Below are 20,734 nucleotides of genomic sequence, written 5' to 3'. Positions count from 1 at the left end.
AGATCACAATATTTCTTCTCTAACCAGTCATGGCTTGCATTTTGTAATTGGTTATTAGCTGTGACAGCCTTCACCTACTGTATGTAAATATTCATGATCATTCCCTTCAGGAATTCACCATCACAAGAATGTTTCGCTTTGTCTTTTCAGCTAGTCGCAACAATTTTGCCTTGGATAAGTAAATGAATCGGTAAGTAAATGAATAAAATTAGTTTTCTAACCATCACAATTTTTCTGCAAATAAAACAGGCTAATGACAGTACTTGTCAAAAAGAACATCATTCCAACTCTTCATACTATTATTGCAAGAAAAGACAACAAACACAAATTGCCGTTCAAATTTTTACACAAATCCTCATACTTTCCCCAAACTGTCACACTTAGACACATGACCTTTACTGTCTGTGCAGCAGTCAAGAAAGTAAATGACGGCACTTAATATGTATGAAATACTCGCATGTGTGTTTGATCATCAATACGCTTCTTGGCACTTGCTAAATGAGGTTGTGTGACACATTTGGCCTCCAGGAGTGTGGGTGTTTTAGTGTTTGTTGGTGTGACCCACTTTTAGTTCCCGTAAAGCTAATACTTGAGGTGTTAAGGCAGCATGAATTGGGGCCCACCTGTCAAAGTAGAAAAGTGATCTTCAGAGTGTTGGCTGCGGCCTCTCAGATATCCCAGCGAGCCTGCTGAACCCAGAGGGGAGTGATTCTCACCCCTTCCTGCTCTGCCAAATTGAGAAAGGATCAATGGTGTGAAGACTTTTCACTATGTGTGCAACCTTATCTCAGTGACACACAATGGCTCTCACCCATTAAGGAATGATCACAGACACTGACAAAATGGGAGCAGTAAACAGGGTCAAGAGATCATTTCATTTTGAATGGTTATCAGTTGATATTTTATATGAAGTTTTTCTGGGATTTCGTGGCACATCCTCACTATCGCAAAGTCACAGCGAGCGACTTCCATTTTTGCAATATCACAGGATTACATTGCAAATGTGACAAAATTGAGTCATTAGTAAATTACAAATACATGACAAGAGTGGAATATTTTGATCAAAAAACAATCACTATATATTAGAATACAGTTATAACAATACATACTTAGTAAATACTTTATTTCAGAATACATAAATACATGACAGTTAACATATCCATGAATATCCAGAGAAAGTGATGCTATAGCACCAGACATGTACAATAAAAGAGGAAAAAGCATCAGACATTAAGTAAAAGAGAACAAAAATGTAAAAATATACAGTATGTCTCAAAAAGAATGAAGGGTTGAAGTCTTTTTTAGAATAAGAAAATGATTTTCTTTAAACACCACATTCAGTATCTAAGCGCACATTTTTATGCCTTTTAACTGTAATTAAAAGGATTTTAACATACTAGATAAAAGGAACTAACATGAATAAACATAAGCCGCAGCTGTAGTTATCACTAATCTGTGAGTATAGCATCATTAAAAAAACACATTTGACCAACTTATCGCAGCTCATTCTGTTCTCTTCAGTATTGTGCATGAGGACTGAATCCCAACCCAGAACCCAGGAAGAATCTTCTTCTCGATCGGAGTCTTAACTCTATGCAACAGCTTCACCTCCCTCTCTACTCCCTCACCATTTACCGTATAAAAACACAGAATCCCTGCAGGCTGGTCAAGGTAAACCCCGATGGTGGAGCAGTAGGGGACATCGTGGATGTCTTTGTTTAACCCGTTGAACCAGACCTGGTAGCGGTTTCCTGACCAGCACAGACCCCAGGACTCCTCGTTTTCCCCCAGGCCGCTGGGCCCAGAACTGGCCCTCCGTCCTGCTGCTTCGTAGGTGACTCCGATCACCACCCACCCTGAGAACTCCACCTCCCAGTAACCCCTCATGTTCAAGATACCCTCTTTACACACCACCTTCGAAGAAAGAAAGAAAGAAAGAAACAAACAAACAAAGAAACAAAGAGAGAAACAAACAAAGAGAGAAACAAAGAAACAAAGAAACAAACACAAAGAGTAAAAAACATTATTTTCTTCGCTAGATGGCATGTTACTGTATCTGTATGGGTTTTTTGTTTTTTTTTATACCTGTGGTGAGTACTCATATCTCTCTGGTCTATCCAGGACAGGACAAACTTCCTCAGTTCTACGACACACCTTGGACCCGCTTTCAGAAATCCACAGCATCTTATTGGCCGTCTTATCGTCCAAAGACAGGTTCATCCAGTCTAGAGGGGAAGCAATGTCATATTTTATTCATAGACTGACTGTGAGAACTTGCAGGATGTGGTCTCTGAACGTTTTATTATTCAAAGTCTGCTCTTACACTTTATGAGCTCAGCTCTGCTGGTTGGTTCTGGGATGTTGGGAACATAAACAGGAACTTTTTCTGGAAGGAGACAAAGTTAGCTTAAACACAAATGTCAAGAGCAATAACTGATGCTCACTATGTTACTAAAAATGCATATGTGAGCTTTTGCATGCCATCAAGTCCAATACCTGCATGTGTCTTTTCATTCTTGCTGGATTTTGTTTTCTTAACTAAAAAGGTAAAGGCCAAAGGTTAAACTCCAAGAAGGTGAACAGGTTGTTTCCTTACTAAACAATCTCTTAAACAACAATGCAATCAAAACGTAATGCTTGATGAGGCAACTTTCCGATGACATTATTCAATTTTCCTAAGGATAGCATATAGTCACTCATCATCAACTTTTGAGACCAAGTGTGAGTGAGACCAAGAATATGAAAAAGCCTTGTCAAGAAATCTGAGATGATGTGATGATAGAAGCATCACTACAAATTGTATCATATCATAACTTTTCAATATTGTAAATGTATAGCGACTTAGAGAAAATGGAGTGTGTGTTATTGCACACAATACAGCTCATTATTTTGAAAAGGCTGCATCTTAATTTCCCACTCATAAATATCAATGGGCTAAGGTGTATTGATGCCTTAGTATCTTGGCTGATATCAGTGTATCCTAAACAGTGTATATTTGCTCAGGCACAGAATACCTGAAAGGTTTCACTCCAAATCATTATATATCCATTTCAGAAAAAAAATGCAAGATTCATGATTCAACAAAAAACAGAGATGATTCGATCATGAAAAAGAGAATTGCTACATAGACTGACTCAAAACTTAATCTCATAATGTGCATAGGTGTCAATTTTTGGTGGATATTTCATTTTGGAATGACACCCTTCACTTGCCTATCCCAAATACTAAAGGGTTATTGGTCTGCATGTAAACACACTCACTCTGAGATGACAAGATAGATTCCCAAACACAGTGATTGACAAGACCATTAGCAAATCAGTCATAGCTGCAGATTCCAAACAACATGAGGCCACACTAATAGGCCTAACTACTATACAAGTCTTTTCCAAAACTGCAAATCCATTTGATCCAATGAAGCTCGGGCAACAGGGAAGTTTACATGAGATGTTGAGTGTGAAATAAATCATGATTAGAAATTTAAAGTTAACTTTCTTTAAGTGTAGGAAAGTAAATATGTCAAAGAGCATGATTGCATCATGAGAAAAAAAAAGGAAGGGTTTGCTGAGTTGAGGCTTGCTATTTACACCTGCCACAGTTATCAATCACAATTTGAGCAGGTCAGAATTCATTGTGTGAGAAGTTCTCATACATGAGATGTAGCAATGTAAATTTATGAAAGGTAACTATCGAAAAACAAACACATTTTTCATCTTAAAATTGAATTCTGCAAAACATCTCATACCTGGTTTCTTGGTCTCTGAGAGGATTCTTGTGGAATTGGGTCTGCTAGGCATCTTGAGACTATCCGTTTTCAGAAGCTTAAAAATTCACTTCCTTTGATATTTCCAAAGAAAATGTGTGCAATCTTGGTCTTTGGCTGGACCTTTATGCGCTTAGTAAAGATGAGGTGGGGGGGTGGTGGGGATCTGAAGGGGGTGTGTGAGGTCAGCGGAGGGGTCGCTCACCAGGGGGTCGAGGGGGGTGCATGCTCTTGACTTTGACATATAGATAGCAATGAGGCTCGCATGGACATTTGACACTCCTGTAACTTTAGGAGTCTGTTCAGAAAAGCATGAGGATGGGTACAAACATTACTGGAATGTAAGATTCAGTGACTGGTCCTTTCAGTGTTGTCAACACCGGTGGAATACAGGAGGAAAGAAACAGAACTGCACAAACTAAGGCTCTTCAGTCAGACAAAGATCAGCTATGTGATCTAGAAACAGATTATTCAACTCAATCAACTGACTTCAATAAGACACCCTATTGCAAAATGAATAGTTCTGATACACACTGTACAACACTGTAAGTAGGTCTGCAAGACATTGCAAAGGACAAGTACTGTAGTCTAACAACTGTGGTGTATGGACTAATTCATACCATAAACTGGTTCAGCAGTTTCTTTAATGGTGAGTTCAATAAAGTATGTTGTTTTTGTGTCCATTCAGATATATGGAGGAAGGATGATTCTATTATTGAAATGCACTGATTTTAAAATGATTGGACAAAATGAATGTACTTGAGTTAGCTTGATGGGTAACATTGCCTTACCAGGATAGGAAACTCAGTTCATGTTACATTGCCACTCTTTACGCTATTATTCTTTGCTGCCATTCTCTTATCTTAATAAATTAAGAAACCAAGACACGATGGACCGAATGTGACTTATTTAATGTTTTATTATTTTAACATTTTGCACATTGAACATAAATAGTCATACTCAACTTCACAACCTTACAAATTGTTAGTAAACAGTAACAAAAATACAGTATACATATTTCATCAAATGATAAATATATCAGTATAAACCTTGGGTGGCAGACTGGTCTGGTGGTTACTGAAACGTCCCATGACTGGAAGGTTCAATCTTCCTGAAGTGTCTTTATTGAGCAAGACACTGAATCCCTACCTGACTGCTTTGTTCCCTCTAATGAAAAGTATATGTGCCTCAGAGATGTGAAGCGTATATGTGATGCACACTATAAGTTGTAATTATAATGTGCATTAGAAAAAAAGTATTTACAGTAACGTAAAGGTGCTGTGTAAATAAATGTTCAAATGAAATGGAGGACAGTCACAGCCATCTTGGTGTTATCCATTAAATTTAGGTTTAAAGCTGCCATCATGGCTTTAGAGGCAATAGAGTGAAAATAGTTTCACTCAAACTTCAGCTCATTCATGATCACTGACTTTTAGTTATGATGTTTGAGTGTGTTGTTTCAGTCCATTACTCCTCCATCTTTGTTATCAAGCAGTAGGACTGTGTCCCCACCCAGAAACCTGGCATAATTTTCTCCTGGAAGGAGCTCTTAACCTGCTGCAGAAGTCGAACCTCCTTCCTCCCTGTGCTCTCCTCTCCCTCCTTCACTTCCTCCACCGCATAGAAATTAAGGATACCAGCAGGTTGGTCTAGATACACACCCAAAACAGAGTACTTAGGGATATCCATGAGCTCCAGGCTCTGGCCTTTGTGCCAGGCGTGATAGCAGGATCCGCCCCAGCCGAGACCCCAGGACTCCTCGTTCTCTCCCAGGCCACAGGGTCCGTCACTGATCCTCCTCCCCGCTCCTTCATAGGCGACGCCAACCACTGTCCACCCTGAGTACTCCACCTCCCAGTAGCCTCTGAAGCCCAAGATGCCTTCCTTGCAAAGAACCTGAGAGTGTGATTGAAAAAAACAGTGGAATTTAGAGTTAAACTAATATTATGTAACTTTATGATTCAAACAACGGCCCACTGGAGAATTTTAGAGCAGCCTCCGTCTCCAGTTTGCAACTGTCAAATGGGTTGGCTCAGGATTTAAATAGATAACACAGAGGACAACCCTCTGGTCTATTTTGCAATTACCTCCCTCTTACAACCCCTCTGTCAAACCAGCCAAACCCCACCCACCATGGCATGGTGACATCAGATTCACTCACACTCACACTCTCATCAGATTCTAAATCAAGGGACATGTAGTTGGTTATATATGGACATTTTATACCATTACACAAATGTACCTGTGGGGCATGCTCATATCTCTCTGGTCTGTCCAGGACGGGACAAGTGACACCATCGGTCATACGTGCCACCTTGGCTCCGCCCTCTGTGATCCACAGCATTTTATTGGCTGTCTTGTCATCCAGAGAAAGGTTGATCCAGTCTGGAAAAGAGAAGAAAAATGTGTGGATAAAAAATACCTGTATTTTTGCACTAAATTGAGTAAATGTACAAAGAAATGTTCTTACATTTGATGAGATCAGCTCTGCATGTGGGTTCAGGGATATTTGGCTCATAGGCTGGGGTTTTCTCTGAGGAGCGAAACAGAAACAGCATCAAACAACCATCGAACAAGGTCATGAGAAGTGTAGGCAGATGGGAGTTTCTTATGTGCATTTACAAAGCTTAACCAAACGCTGTAATCATGCCTTTGATAAGTCGGTTGTCTTACCTGCGGCTGCATTTTCATTCTTTGCTTTTTTTGCTACAAGAAACAAAAAGACAAAAAGAGCTTTTTACTAGAACAACCTATGCTGTATACAGTAAGAATCGGCTGATTTACTTAAAGCTGTTATAAATACTCCACAGTATGCGTCAGGTGTGCCTCAACTGGTGATGAAATGAGCCATCGCTCAAAATGGACTCATGAATACTCTGTACTTAGAAAACCATCTGCCTCTGTCAGATCATCACATCAGCAACTGCATGCTTTCTGGAGCCAGTGGTTGATTCATGCCAGGCGGTTGGAATTACCAAGACACCTCGCATACTGCAGCTTCGGCTTCAGTCGTACTGGACTAGAGCATTTACTAATAGCATCAAGCTCAGCACAATTTATCAAAGAAGGAGGAGGACATGATCTGCTTGCAAGAAGCTGGAGACGTAGATCCAGCTATGCTTTTTCCAGTGTTAATGAGGGAGATCTGTTACATGGTCAGTTCAATGTAATGAGTAATGCTGTACCAACAGAGCTTGGGAAATTCCTTCAAAAAGTAATATATTACATATGTTAATACATATTATCTTTCAATCAAAATAAGTTAAATTGCAATATACATTATCTCTGACCTACACTGACAAACATGGCTTACAGTACAAGCAAGATATGTTGGTTATTCCTCAGATTAGTAATGTAGAGGACATATTTGAATAAAATACTATTTTCATCTCCGCCTAAATTAATAATAAGGAAGGAAAAGATTATGGAAAAGATTCTGACACCTGTCAAAAATGCAATAATCCATTTGAAAGTAATGCAGATTACAAGTAAAAAATACTGCCCAATTTTCAACAGTAATGTGTTATATAACTAGCCCACAACTTGGCATTAAAGCAATACTATTGCATGGATAATAGTTACATAACTGGCTTACTCCTAATACTGATGCTGTAACTAATACTTTGCTATCATGTGCATACATGCATTCTTCAGGTTTCTGGGAAGGACACAGCTCAAGTGAAGAAGACAGCTAATCCCCAAAGCATTACTGTCAGCATCTGCCAACATAAATGATGTATTTTATTTATATCAAGTTGCAACTTCACTCCTAAAATAAAGTATCTAGCCTACTTCATTCATACATCTAAGTCATCTCAGGGCATTCATAAGGCTTATCTTGGCGAACAGTATCAGTAGTAAAACTTCAATGTGGGTTTTTCATAAATCCCAGTGACACACATTACATGTTTACAAGTATATAACAGAGAAATTTATAGATTTTCCGAGACACAATAAGGATATAATAAAGCATGAGAAATAAAACAGTTTTATACGGTGAGTGGCAAGACAAAGTATTCAAGGTGAGGTTGTAACTGAACGTAAACAACATAATTCTGATCTTTATCCCCATTTCTTTAAGTTGTCTTTCAACTGAGGTGATAAATAATGAAATGAGATCAACATCAAAGATCAGCAATGTTATTTTTGCGCTATGCACCCAAGTACGAAAGTATCCATTCCAAATGAGCTGATATTTATCTTTCTCTTGACTGCTCGCTGAAAGATACCCGGCAAGAATTTTAAGCCACCTGTCTGGATATAGCACAAGGTGATGAAAATAACTGCTTTGTCTGCATGGCCTCATTACAACCTGACACCATACTAAACATTTAAGCAGCAAGCCGTCTCAAACCAATCTAACGGTCCAAACAGGGCTTGTTAGTTAAGCTGTGACAGGTTTTGACTGAATTATGTTTTTGGATTATGGCTGGGTAGATGCTCACTGCATCCGTTTTGATGGTTTCAATATCAACTTTAAGGGTGTGAAGACCTGTGAGAATTTTGTTGATACTGTATAAGCTTGTGACATGCTTGTCTAAATCTGCCACCCTGTTGGATGTACAAGCACTAGATAGCTTGATAGCTTTGCTAGCTTGCTATCATCAAGAATGCTGGATTCAATTAAATTCCTGTTATAAAAACATCAACAATTGGACTGGAAATCAACTTTAGACAACAGCAAATGTGCAACTAGCACATTTGCTGACTGACAGTGAACAGACTGTGGACCTCTGAAAGTTATGCTAGAGCTAGATAACAGTCTACATATATTTTCCTGCAGACTTTCCTCCTTGCTGCTGTTGTGATTCTATGCGGAGGCTGATCAATCAGGGCAGGCACGATCGATTGAAGACCCCTGCTGCATTTCTGCTGAATGTCACCAATTTACAAGTCTGACATTATACATGCAGCTTGTCGAGCTTGAATCTTTTTTAAGCAGGTGACGTTAACACTTCTTGAGATATCGCTGCCAGTCAATAAATACATTATACCCCCTCATAAAGACAAGCATGAAATCGGTCTGTGAAATATTGCGCTGTGCCTCCGCCTTTTCCAGACAGGCATAATCTCCAGTGACCCACTCATCTAGGATGAGCTAGGTAAATCAGTGGCTTCAAAGGATAATAAACAGCTGCACCACTGTAGTTACAGCTTGGGGTTCATAAATCAGGTTAATTTAAGCATGTTGATAATGATTGCTACATCAATTTCATCAAGTAATATATGTTGCAAGGTTTCATTTGACAGAAAAGCAGATGAACCATGAGATATTCTCAAACTCTAGATGACTCTCTAGAGTTGTTCAACAAAATATATGAGATTTGAGTGCTAAATCTCATGTGTTTAATTTAAGTTAGCACACAGATTCTAAATTGTTTGATATACAGAAAATGAAGTTCACCTTTGTCTGGCTTCCTGCTGTCAGACATGATTCTGCTGGTGGTGGGCATCTTGATGCTGGAGGTTGGTGTTGTAGCTGTTGAAATTAACCTTTCTCTGCTTGTTGTCACTGGTCTCTCTGATTGTGTTGAGTCTCTGTTGGCTCCTCCGTGTGACAGCTTGATGTCACTCTTATATACCTATCATATAGGACAGTGGTGAGGGAATGAGGGCTGGTGGCGTGGACTTGAGCGTGAGATAAACAGTACCAATAGAAAGGGGAGGAGGCAGGAGGCTTGTAACTGGAGCTGTGTATGCACTGCGTTTTTCCTTAAAAAGGTTAGATGGATGCTTAGATGTCTCTAGGGCAACCCTGTAACACCCCACCCACCCCACCCACCTACCCCCACCCCACCCACCGACCCCCACTGTTCTCTCCACATTGCATAATGACAGCATTGATGTTGGATGGGATGATTGGTATGCGCACGCACGCACGCACGCACACACACACACACACACACACACACAGTCAGAAGATGCAAACATGCAGACATGCGGCTACAAAGATGTAAATAATCTATATGGGAGAGTGTAGACTGAGTAGCAGACAGTGTGAGGTCTAGCAGGTGCAAATGTAGCAGACTGTATGAAGAATTCTGTCTGATTCTGCTTGGCAGTGATCCCACCCAACCCACCCATTGATAAAGTTAAAATGTGAAAAATAACAACTACAAAAATCTGCATTTTTTTTTTGTCCACAAAAACAACTTTATTTACATCAATATTTTTTGTTAACTTTCTTTGACTGCATTCATGTTTAGTTTCAGTTATACACTTTTACATTTATGAAGACCAAACATTTTTCCCTCCAAGGAAAATGAAACAAAACTTTCATTTCATTAGTATTTTTTGATAGATTAATATATTGCAAGTGATGATATACATTATTACACAATATCTCAGTGTTCAAGTACAATCTCTGATCACACATACATTTCTGATTTAAAAAGAATATACCAAACATATGAAAGGTAATTGAAGTTGCATTTTATAATAATAATACAAACACAAAATTGTATGAAGTTGAAGTTAGTAATGAAAGTAATAGTAAAGCTATCATTAACATGCTCAATACATAAAGGATTTAAATTAAGATCTAACATGCTGCTCATCCACTGAAGAGGAATTTCAAGGCAGACAGTGAGCAAAGTTTAAATACATTACAGCTAATAACCTGAATTCTCATGCAGCTGAGAGTCACTTGACCTGGGGTTCCTCGGTCCATAATACCAGGCTCAGCTTGACCTGCATTACTGCAACAATTTACCATCATAAATGCCTTAATGCACTTGGCTGGGGTTGAAAGGAAAAGCATCCTTCAGGGCGTAAACCCTTTCTTGTGATATGCTGTCCGCCTCATACATGCAGGCTGCATGTGTGAGGTGTTTACAGTCTCGGCACCCTGCCAAACCTCTAGTCAAGGCTGGGCCGTCCTTCTTCTGTCCCAGCCTGCCCAAGCAGATGACTGACTGGGGCACCAAGTACAGTACACCCATCGCACTCTGCTTAATAGGGAATGCAGTGTCTGAACTGTCCCAGACTCGGGATCTATTTAAAATAAAGGAGAGGGGAGTGTGGATAACGGGTTTGCATGTGTACCTATCTGAGTTCCACCAATTCTCTTCTGCTAGAGCCATCGTAAACAAGGGGCAGCGGGCCTCTAAAGCTGCGCTGACAGATGACTGATCGCTGCCAAAGACTGAGCCTGATCCTGCTCAGTGGCTGCTCTGGAGTCAAGGTCATGATTTCAGTGTTCCCCCCTGAGAGTCTGTAGGTCTGAGGGGTAACTATCATTTTACTAGATGTGGTTAGTGGGGGAGGACACTCAGCCATAATGTGTCAACCTTCTGCTAATTGAATGTAAAACAGACTTAAAATAGAGTGTTGAATATGGGTAAAAATACAACACTTGTTTTGATTTCCGCATGACTTGTTTTGATTTCCGTATGATATCCTTAGATTAAAAATATTACATTTTATGAAACCACTTCTTGACTAAAGTGATTAGTCAACATCTACTAGCAATCTTTGAATCTACAGTTTACTTAGAAATGACAGACATACCTGACTGTTTCAAGGGAACATGTTGAATGATGATATTATCATTTCAAGAGCTAAACCAATCAACAACACCTCATTATATACAATATAACCACAGACAAAGTTATTTAAAAAGTACTCAAAAGGAACAAAAGACTATAAAAGAGAGAATCAGGTATAAACACACTTTTCAAAAGAGTTGACCTTTACCTTACAGAAGCTAGTCCTTATTATCCATTACTTTTTTCCAATAACATATCAGTTTTCAGTATCACCAGAAACAGCAAATGATACTCCACTGAGTAAAGCTTCTCTTCTCTCCATCACCACGATTAAAAGTTCTTAGAGTGCAGTTCAGATGTTGTTCCAGTCTTACATAATGCTTCAGCTTCCGTGCAGCAATCCCCGAAGAGATATTCCCTTCCAAGATGCGCTCTTGATTACAAAGAGATGAAGACAGAATAATTAGAAACTTTATTCAGAACTTGCTCGGATGAACGGGCGCCAGCGAGTCATGTGTTGGTGTTGACGTGCTTATCCTGGCAGTCTCCGCGGCGCGCCCATTAGTGAGCTCATTATTTTTACATACCTTACCAAAATTTCGTTTACGGAGCCCCGTGGGCCCCCCCAAAACCTTTAACACCCCCTATCCTGAGAGTATATAAAGCAGCAGTTTGCATTGTCACAGCAGTACATCAACACTGACAGAAGCACCATCAGATAACTTCAACACAGCAAGAGGCGCCAGGATGCCAACCGGAGCTCCCACTGCTATAATCACACCTGCTACTGCAAGACCTGGTGAGAGAAGTCTCTTTCTAGTCCACCGTTATATCACTTAAATGAATAGTGTTTTATCAGTCAACAGTACAAATAGAAGTGTTTGCTGTTATTACTCAGGAAAATACAAGTTTGTCTGGAGTGAAAGCAGATCCCGTTTTCTTGAGTGGTTAAATCTTGCAATGTGAGCAGTTGTTAGACAGAGGGAATGATGGAAATCTTGCAGTGTGACAGTCCTTAGCAAAAGGAACAAGTTTATTGTTTAGTGTCGGCTTTTGCTACATTCAAACAAAAGAAATGAAAATATCCCTGAAGCATGAATTACAGTCATGCTTGCTTTCCTTTTTATAGGGACAGAATCTAAAGTTATGGCTGCTCCTACAGGTGAGATTTTACAGTAGACATTGTACAAAACATTAGTTGCGCTTTTATAAAGAGCAGTGTAATAATCTGTGAACATACAGACGGCTTACCTCGAAATTATCTGTTTGGAATTATTTTTAAGACAAAGCCTCTGCTAATGCTCGTTTATAAGAGAGCAATGACTTCTAAATTGGGGGTATTATCGTCTCATAATCCCTGTCAGCCACCCTATTTAAAGTGATGCCCTTTTCTCATCTCTCAGAAATGATTCCTGACTACGAGCCCAACATCCCTGAGCCCACATGCAGAGCTGATCTTCTGAAATGTAAGAACAAACATTAACATTGTCTGGCATCCTTCTGCCTTACTTTCTTACTTTTAAAACAGCAGTGCGTCTTTCTCTCATGACCGTAAACTTTCCATGTCCACCAGACTGGCTCAACCTTTCCCTGGATGACAAGACAGCCAATAAGATGCTGTGGATCACAGAGGGCGGAACCAAGGTGGCACGTATGACTGATGATGTCACTTGCCCCGTCCTGGACAGACCAGAGAGATATGAGCATGCCCCACAGGCAGGTTTTAAACAATAGTCACAAACCAGGTGAAACACACTATTCCCTTTGATGAACTAACTTCATTCCTTTCCTCTTTAAGGTTCTTTGCAAGGAAGGCATCTTGGGCTTCCGGGGCTACTGGGAGGTGGAGTACACGGGATGGGTGGTGATCGGAGTCGCCTATGAAGGGGCGGGGAGGAGGGGAAGCGATGGACCCTGTGGCCTGGGGGAGAACGAGGAGTCCTGGGGTCTCGGCTGGGGCGGATCCCACTACCAGGTCTGGTTCAACGGCGTTAACACTGAGATCCGGAATGTTCCGCACTGCCCCAAAATCGGGGTTTACCTTGACCATCCTGCCGGCGTCATCAACTTCTATGCTGTTGAAGAAGTGAAGGAGGGAGAGGAGAGCAAAGGCAGGAAGGAGGTTCGACTTCTGCAGCAGGTTAAGAGCTCCTTCAAGGAGAAGACGATGCCGGGTTTCTGGGTGGGACAAAAGTCATCATGCTTGATAATTAAGAAAGAGGAGTAAAGATTGTAAACAATTTCCATTTAATCCATTTTCTTACATTTCCATATATTTTACATTTCGTTTTCCATTTAAATTGCATTCAGTTACAATGATATTCTAAAACAGTTGGGTTGAGACAGTGGGGCTGAATGGGTAGACACAGTAATAATGTGGAGGAAACTAGAAAAACTTTTAGCCACTTATTTTGGGATAATACAAAGAGAGAATTTTGCATTGGACATTTATCATTTCGAAGCAAGGCCTTTGTATGTATATATCAACAGGTTGATATTTCATGTTTATTTTGTTGAAAGAAGTATGTATATATTTGTAGCATCCTGTACATGGCACAATAGTATAACTGGCACTTAAAAAGTCTGCAGCTTCTCATACTGTATACAGCAAATGCAACTATAAAACAGCTTTGGATTTTTTTCTTTCTTTTCTAAACACATTTTGATGTTGTGTGACTTCAATTAAACAATATATATATATAAAATTTAGTTGTCAATGTTTTATTTTTTATTTTTCTTGAAAGTTTGGTTCTCACCCACTGAATTCCATCATGATGAGTCAAAAAGAAGTGGGTACTTTAAAGAAACTTAATCCTTTAATCACGCAGGTTCGAGTTGTTAGCACTGAAACTCAAATTTAATTTGCAAAAAGCTTATCATAATAGGCCGATCAACTACATGGAAGCTCACATTGCAGTCAAGTTAATTTCCTTCTGTCATTATTCTGTCTGAAGATGACAGAATAGTATAGAAAAGTATAGCCTGGTAATGCATGCATGCACTTGCATATCGCGGGCACCTTAACATCAGCAAGCTTTCAACAGTGCTGTAGAGGCAGGGAGTCGAGAACTGAGATAGCGGAGATATCTTGACACGGCTCCGGGTGAGTTGTGATGTCAACATCTACAATTTATCAGAAGTAATCATGCTAATACAGTTCTAATGTAAAGTTGGTGAGTACTCTCTTCACCTTGCATGTATCCTCAACCACATGACTGCCTTTCAGCAAGCTATTTATTAAAAAAAAAGATCTTGTAAACATAAATGTACTTAAAAAGCATAAAAGCATACTGTATGTTCTTCATGTGTGAAAACAGCCAGTCTAGTTTTGATGCAATGTCGGTATATAAGAGAAGACAAAGACAAATTTCCTTGCAGCACTGCATTTCTTTGCCTTACCCTTTGGCGATAAGCCATGATGTATAAATATAAGCTTACAACATGGGAACATTAATCCATCAGTGTCGTGTGGAGCATTCGAACAGTGCCACTCTTTCAGCTGCTCCTGGGCTTTCATTCTTCACCTTGCCCTGTTAACACTGAGTGGGCGAGCCACGGGATTAGGTTGGTGACATGAAAGCAGATGCTAGGAAGTAGTCAACAAGATAGTGTGTGAGCACAAAGTAGGCCAATGAGGGAGCATGGATGTAGCAGAGGAGGTGAGGAGATAGGAAAGAGGGCTTAAACTTATTGATAATTTCACTGATATGGATGAAATCAGATATACACGTCATAATGTCAGATGCAGTAACGTTTGCCAAGGCCTCAAGGCACAACTGCTGCTCGACTGTACAGAGGTGCACAGTGGGTCTAACAGTGAATACAAATTACAAGATGCAGACAGGGCTTTATATTATTTACGTTACATTTTAGGCATGATGTTGTTATCGAGTGCAACTTACACTGAGTGAGCAGGTAGGGGTTCAGTATCTCAGTCAAAAACACTTCTTCAAGGCACATAGATGCATCACAGGTTATATCTGTGATGTTGGTTACCAGACAGTCTTTCTAATGACGTTGAATGAAGCTATGGCCAGTACTGGGGGCGTTACCTAGCACAATCGTTTCAGGGTGTAACACAAAAGTAGTGTCACTAATTCATTTTCTCAGGCAGTAATAATTGAAGTAATTCATTACTTTTAAGAAAAGTGATGAGTAATGAGTAATTTATTACTTTTTTTCCAGTCACAACCCCAACACTGGTTATGGCTAATAACATAATGCCAACAACAACCACTTTCATGTTAAATTAAATTAAAAACAGCACACATACAAGGACTCACAGACACAAGGAAGACAATATTTCAGAAAAGACATCGTTAATTGTTGTCTATACAAATAAGTTCTGTTCCATCATAATATCTAATTCTCTCCCTATTTATAAATTGACTCGATTGTATTGCGATTTGCATATGGCTAAGTCTGATTACTTATTATCACAAGTGATATTAACCCTGGTAATGTTGTCACAGTCTGCAGGGTTTGTCTGCCCCCTGGCTGAGATGTGATCCAAGCACATCCTCTGAGGAAGGAAAACCTTTTCTCTGTCTTTGTCTCCCCCCACAGGCTGCCATCAATTTAGCTGTTTTAGTAAATGTGCTGTACATAAAGAAAACTTTATTTATACAGTTAAACATTGTTTTTACTGTGCTGTTGGAAAATCCACCCTCCAACCTAAAATCCTATTGAGATGAAGGAACATGTAGCAATGATAATAGATAATATAAAAACCCAGTTTGAAAAAGCTTCATCATGCACAGGAGTTTTGTTGAACAAATATTTTTCCCCAATTTACCCTAAGAAAATATGCAAAATGACAAGGGGTATGAACTCTTTTGAGGACATAGACAAACATAAGGACACAGAAAAAAAAATATTATTAGCCTCGACACCACCTGTGCCTTTCAGGACCATGAGAGCATACAATACATTTTTAGTGTAAAAGCCCCAGTGGGCATCGAACCCCTCATCCTAGTGTTATATGTTGAAAGTATGAGTTTTACAGGAGATTTAAAAACAAAAATAACAATCACAGAAAAGTGTGAACATACTCCTTTGCTGTTGTAACCTGATGCTGTCTGAATTGCAGTACAGTGCAGTATAAACCACACTGTAACCCAAGCTGTTTTAAACTATGATTTACAAATAGGCTGCTATTTGACCCAGGAGGGATGTGAGCTGTAGCAGGACTAAATTAGTGGATGATGGTCAAGGCTCAACTCCACTAACATGCTTTATAAGGACCTCATCAACTCATAGAATAGATAGACACATTTTGTATATTTGTCAAATTAAATCTTGCCCATCTTTAATAATTAGTGTAATTGAGCTATATGCATTTTTGCCATGTAGTTTAATTGAAAAATGTTTTCCAATTGAAATAGAAGTATAACATGTTATTTTATCAATTTTCTAGCATAGTGTTTGTCTTTTGGTGGACAGGAGACCATTCTCCAAAGTGCCTTACAGTTTCATGTGTGCAAACATTTGTATTGTTGGCAGCCCCAGTGGGAATCAAACCCTGAACCCTGGTGTCAGTGGCAACAACGTTTCACTTGATGGCCATAAAAGCAGGCATGTAAAAAATTATCATTTAAAAAAAATGAATGAAGATAATCATATCTACTGCAGCACAATTGTTGAGTGAATTGGTCCTTTAAAAACAAAACCTTCTACCTCACTGGATTTATTGCGCTGTACAATCTTTCCACAAGATGGTGCCATGTCCTTCAGTAAGAAAGAATGCTTCTTAAAACGAAGAGCTGTACCATTTTTTTTTTTTTTTTTTTTTTGCAATCATTTACATGCTTATCTAAGCACTAGTTTACACTGATTATCATGGTGGTACATATCTACAGTAGGCAGAGGAACAATACCAATCAATACTTCATTAACTTTATAGTTTAAGGGATCACTCCCACTTTTACTTAACTTCCCATTTACTCTCATTTATTTTGTAAAGTTGCTCATCATAAACCAAATAAATTGCAGATACTTCCCCCATTATGAAAACAATGCTGAGAATTTCAAGAATCATTCTTCTACTCAAAATCGTATCATATATGTCAGATATAAATGAGTGGTGAGTGAAGTGGACATGTTAAGAATTGAAATTGAAACGTTTAATTGAAATTAGAAAAATTTGTGCTATTTTGAACTTTAAAGGTTACACCACCAGATTACACCATTTTAACATTACCCCTATATAAATTCCAGATGACTGTGATTGATATCTTATTCTTACACTACATTAAAACTTTTAAGTGATTGATCTGGTACTATAAAACATTTGGAATCAATGAATCACATATTAAGTACAAAAATAAATATAGAAATGGTGGAATGTGCCTTTTGCCATCACTGGGTGTTCAATACATGAATAGTCACAATTGTATACAAGTAGCTCACCAGTCTCATCAAGTTTAAGTTCAAGCTTTATTGTGCCATAAGGAAAATATAGTTTGCAGACAGGATTTGCTGTACAAACACACAATAAAAACAGATAATAAAACAATAAAACCAAAGTAAAGACAATAGAAACACATATCATGAAAGCACAATAACACACATAAACATCGCCACAACATATACCCATATCCACCAGCATCAGTTGGTAAGACCAAACAGTTAATGGCTTGATAGAGTGCAATGGAAAGGTCACTCGTTAGTGCAAAATACCAAGTTACAGGCACAAGATGCTACACAATTCCATGTGTATATTAAGCCATCTAATTACAGAGGGAATAAATAGTCCTTGGTTCTTTTGGGCTTGAGTCACAACATAAGCACCCAGAGGGTATCAAGTCAAACTGCCCTCTAATAGGGTGACCAGGGAGTCAAGAATGGCACTGGTCTTTCATCGCATGCCTCTCAAAGGTTTCAGTGAGTTGTGCTTGGCTCATACCAGTGACCTTACTGGGTATTCTCACCAAGCTCCCCAGTCTGTCTTTACTGCTTAAACTTAGGCTACCAAGCCTGGCTACAATACAAACAGCTAAAAAAAGATCCAATACAACTCTAAACAAAGTCACAAGTTTACCACAAACACATTAAAAGAGTTCATTTTCTGTAAGCAAAACCAACACTGCTGTACCTTCTTGCACATTGCATCTGTATCTGTCTCAAAGCAAAGTTTGCTGTGAGTAAGAGTCCCCAGATATTTATAGTTGTCCCCAAATTCAATTCCCTTGCCTTATAGTAGAGTGGGTTTGGGAAGAGGCTGTAAACTTCATAAATTTATTGCACCATGACACAACGTCACCAACCACGTGGCCATGTCCACTCCCCCCCCTCCTGAAAGACACTCTGAATGACAGAATCATCTGCAAACTTGATAAAATGTCCATCTAAATATTGGCAGTCATTACTATGAAATGGAGAATAAAATGTACAAGAGTGGAGAAAGAACAGAATCCTGGGGGGAGCCAGGAGATGACAACAGCCGTTTGGGCATCATTAACCCAAACACACTGAGATCTGTCAGTAAGAAAGTCCACCATCAGACCCACAGTGTTCAGATCTAACACAGAATGTGAAAGGAAACATGCAGGGCTGGAAAGTTTAAAAGGCTAAAGAAAAATAGCAGGAGTCTTTGGACATACATACATCAATCAGAATCCCTCCTTCAATTGAATTCAGTTTATACTTATAACACCAGACACTAATAAACTAAATAAACTCCAGATTCTGGACTATAGTCACTGTTCTCCATTAGATATAGAGGATTTTGACTGTGCAATAGTTATTTTAACATTGCAAATGACTCTACATCTGTCAACAATTTCAATTATACACTCAGGACCTGTCTGATGAGCTAAACTGCTGGAGGTATTCTCTCAGTAACACAATACACACACTCTCTCTCCCCCCATCTGTCTTTCTTTTTTTGAAACACACACACACACACAAGCAGACACACACACACACACACACACACACACACACACACACACACACACACACACAGTACCACACTCTTCCCTTATGATTCCATTTTCTGCATCAGCGCTATTTTAATTTAATTTCCACACTTTTCATTTATGTGTTTCGCTGTTGATCACTGCTGTGCTGTATCACTGCAAATAAATATACTAAACTATACTAGCTTAATGTCAGTGTCCTGTAGCAACACTTCAAAAAGTCTTTTCAGGAACTAAGAAGAACTGATTTTCTTACATCAATGCATCTCTTACGTAATATTCTACAACATATTGTCAGGCATCAACCTATGGCTAATATATTTGTTATTCCTTCCTTACCACATGAAATCAGCTGAAGTTGCATTAAAAAAACCCAGGCAATCTTCCATTCCTGGCAGTCAGAAGCATTGCACTGCCTGGGGTGCCACTTTTGTGCCACTGCTGACTTTATTTATCCAATTTATTTTATTGGATTAAAGACATTTTTCATGTTGAAATTGGCTGAGTTCTCATTACAATACACGTATCCTGCTGTGTGTGCAAGTCAGTTATTTGAAATTTCTACATAATGCATTTTGATTGTACTTACTGTAATAACCCCCCCCCTTTCAGATATTTCTTGTTTCAAAATATTTCCTCCAACAACCGTTAAAAGTCAGTTTAATATTTAAGATAGCTTGTGAGCTGGATTGCGTAACACGCAGATGTCAAGCGACTTGTAACGATCTTATTCCATGATGATAGAAAACCTTCAGCCTGCATGTCAACTCATGAATAGTGACTCTAAAGTCCCACCCAGCCCTCCTGATTTATATTCTCAATCCTGCTCTCTCTGTCCATCTCTGTCCCTTTTTCTCGAGATGTTCCAGCCACTTCAGCTGCAGCTGCACCCTGTGGTGGTCCCTGTCGACTGCTATGCTGGTCACTTTCACAGATTTACACTTGATACCAGCAGCAGGGGGCTTGTCTCCAGAGTGGCTCTTGCTGTTGAGCTACACACATTTCTGATAACTGAGGAGGAGGTGATGAGAAGTAATGAAGACATGCCAAAGACTTAAATTTTCACCAGTGAACAGGGGGCAGAATCTGCTGCACAGAGTAACCTAAGAGCAGCGCACTAGCTGGCCGGCTGACCATTTAAGTTTGGCTTTCGATCCGCTTTCTTGCTACAAATATGGCCTTGGAAGCATTTGGGTAACCAACCAGTGTTTTGGACCTCGGGACTCTTTGAATTAAAAGATTAAACAACAAGGATCAAAAATGATTTAATACAAGACAACACACAGTCGCATGTGAATATATTGTGTAGCAGCGTACAACATTTTATACCACTGGATACCATATGATTGTGAAATTATATTCAGAGGAGGATAAAAACAAAGTAAGTTGCCCTACTTTCGGTCATATTTTCCTCATCAATCAGTCTTAATCAAACCTAAGATTTTTTGAACCTATGCTTAGAGTACCAACTGGGTGGGGTGGACCGCATTACAGTAATACAGTTCAGATAGTGTCACGTATGTCAGGTATTGGTCACAGACAGTATACTAAATTTCTAAACTTTTCAA

General features: G+C 39.2%; 3 protein-coding genes across 4 annotated transcripts; 1 reads left to right on the top strand and 2 right to left on the bottom strand.

Annotated features, from left to right (window-relative positions):
- Positions 1-1,503: 1,503 nt before the first annotated feature.
- Positions 1,504-3,794, bottom strand: LOC139644053 (stonustoxin subunit beta-like). The gene is made up of 4 exons (XM_071519414.1): positions 3,743-3,794; positions 2,324-2,386; positions 2,086-2,225; positions 1,504-1,914 (listed from the first exon to the last, which is right to left on the bottom strand). Exons 1-4 carry the CDS (start codon positions 3,792-3,794, stop codon positions 1,504-1,506), a joined length of 666 nt encoding a protein of 221 aa, XP_071375515.1.
- A 907-nt stretch (positions 3,795-4,701) lies between these two features.
- Positions 4,702-9,326, bottom strand: LOC139644071 (stonustoxin subunit beta-like). Its single transcript, XM_071519448.1, has 5 exons — positions 9,165-9,326; positions 6,434-6,466; positions 6,231-6,293; positions 6,003-6,145; positions 4,702-5,656 (listed from the first exon to the last, which is right to left on the bottom strand). The coding sequence occupies exons 1-5, from the start codon at positions 9,211-9,213 to the stop codon at positions 5,228-5,230; spliced, it is 717 nt and encodes a 238-aa protein (XP_071375549.1). The 5' UTR covers positions 9,214-9,326; the 3' UTR covers positions 4,702-5,227.
- A 2,621-nt stretch (positions 9,327-11,947) lies between these two features.
- Positions 11,948-13,870, top strand: LOC139644079 (tripartite motif-containing protein 16-like protein). Of its 2 annotated transcripts, XM_071519462.1 has the most exons (5): positions 11,953-12,046; positions 12,377-12,409; positions 12,651-12,713; positions 12,821-12,963; positions 13,046-13,870. In XM_071519462.1, exons 1-5 carry the CDS (start codon positions 11,995-11,997, stop codon positions 13,472-13,474), a joined length of 720 nt encoding a protein of 239 aa, XP_071375563.1. In that variant the 5' UTR covers positions 11,953-11,994; the 3' UTR covers positions 13,475-13,870. The 2 variants fall into 2 exon arrangements, with proteins under 2 accessions (XP_071375564.1, XP_071375563.1); XM_071519463.1 differs by lacking the exon at positions 12,377-12,409 and having other exon boundaries at positions 11,948-12,046.
- The last annotated feature ends 6,864 nt before the right edge of the window (positions 13,871-20,734 follow it).

Source organism: Centroberyx affinis, unplaced genomic scaffold, assembly GCF_046629955.1.
Source record: "Centroberyx affinis isolate AG114_WGS23_722 - 3 ecotype Tasmania unplaced genomic scaffold, CSIRO-AGI_Caff_v1 ptg000697l_1, whole genome shotgun sequence".
NCBI lineage: Eukaryota > Metazoa > Chordata > Actinopteri > Beryciformes > Berycidae > Centroberyx > Centroberyx affinis.
This window is presented reverse-complemented; position numbering and strand designations above follow the sequence as displayed.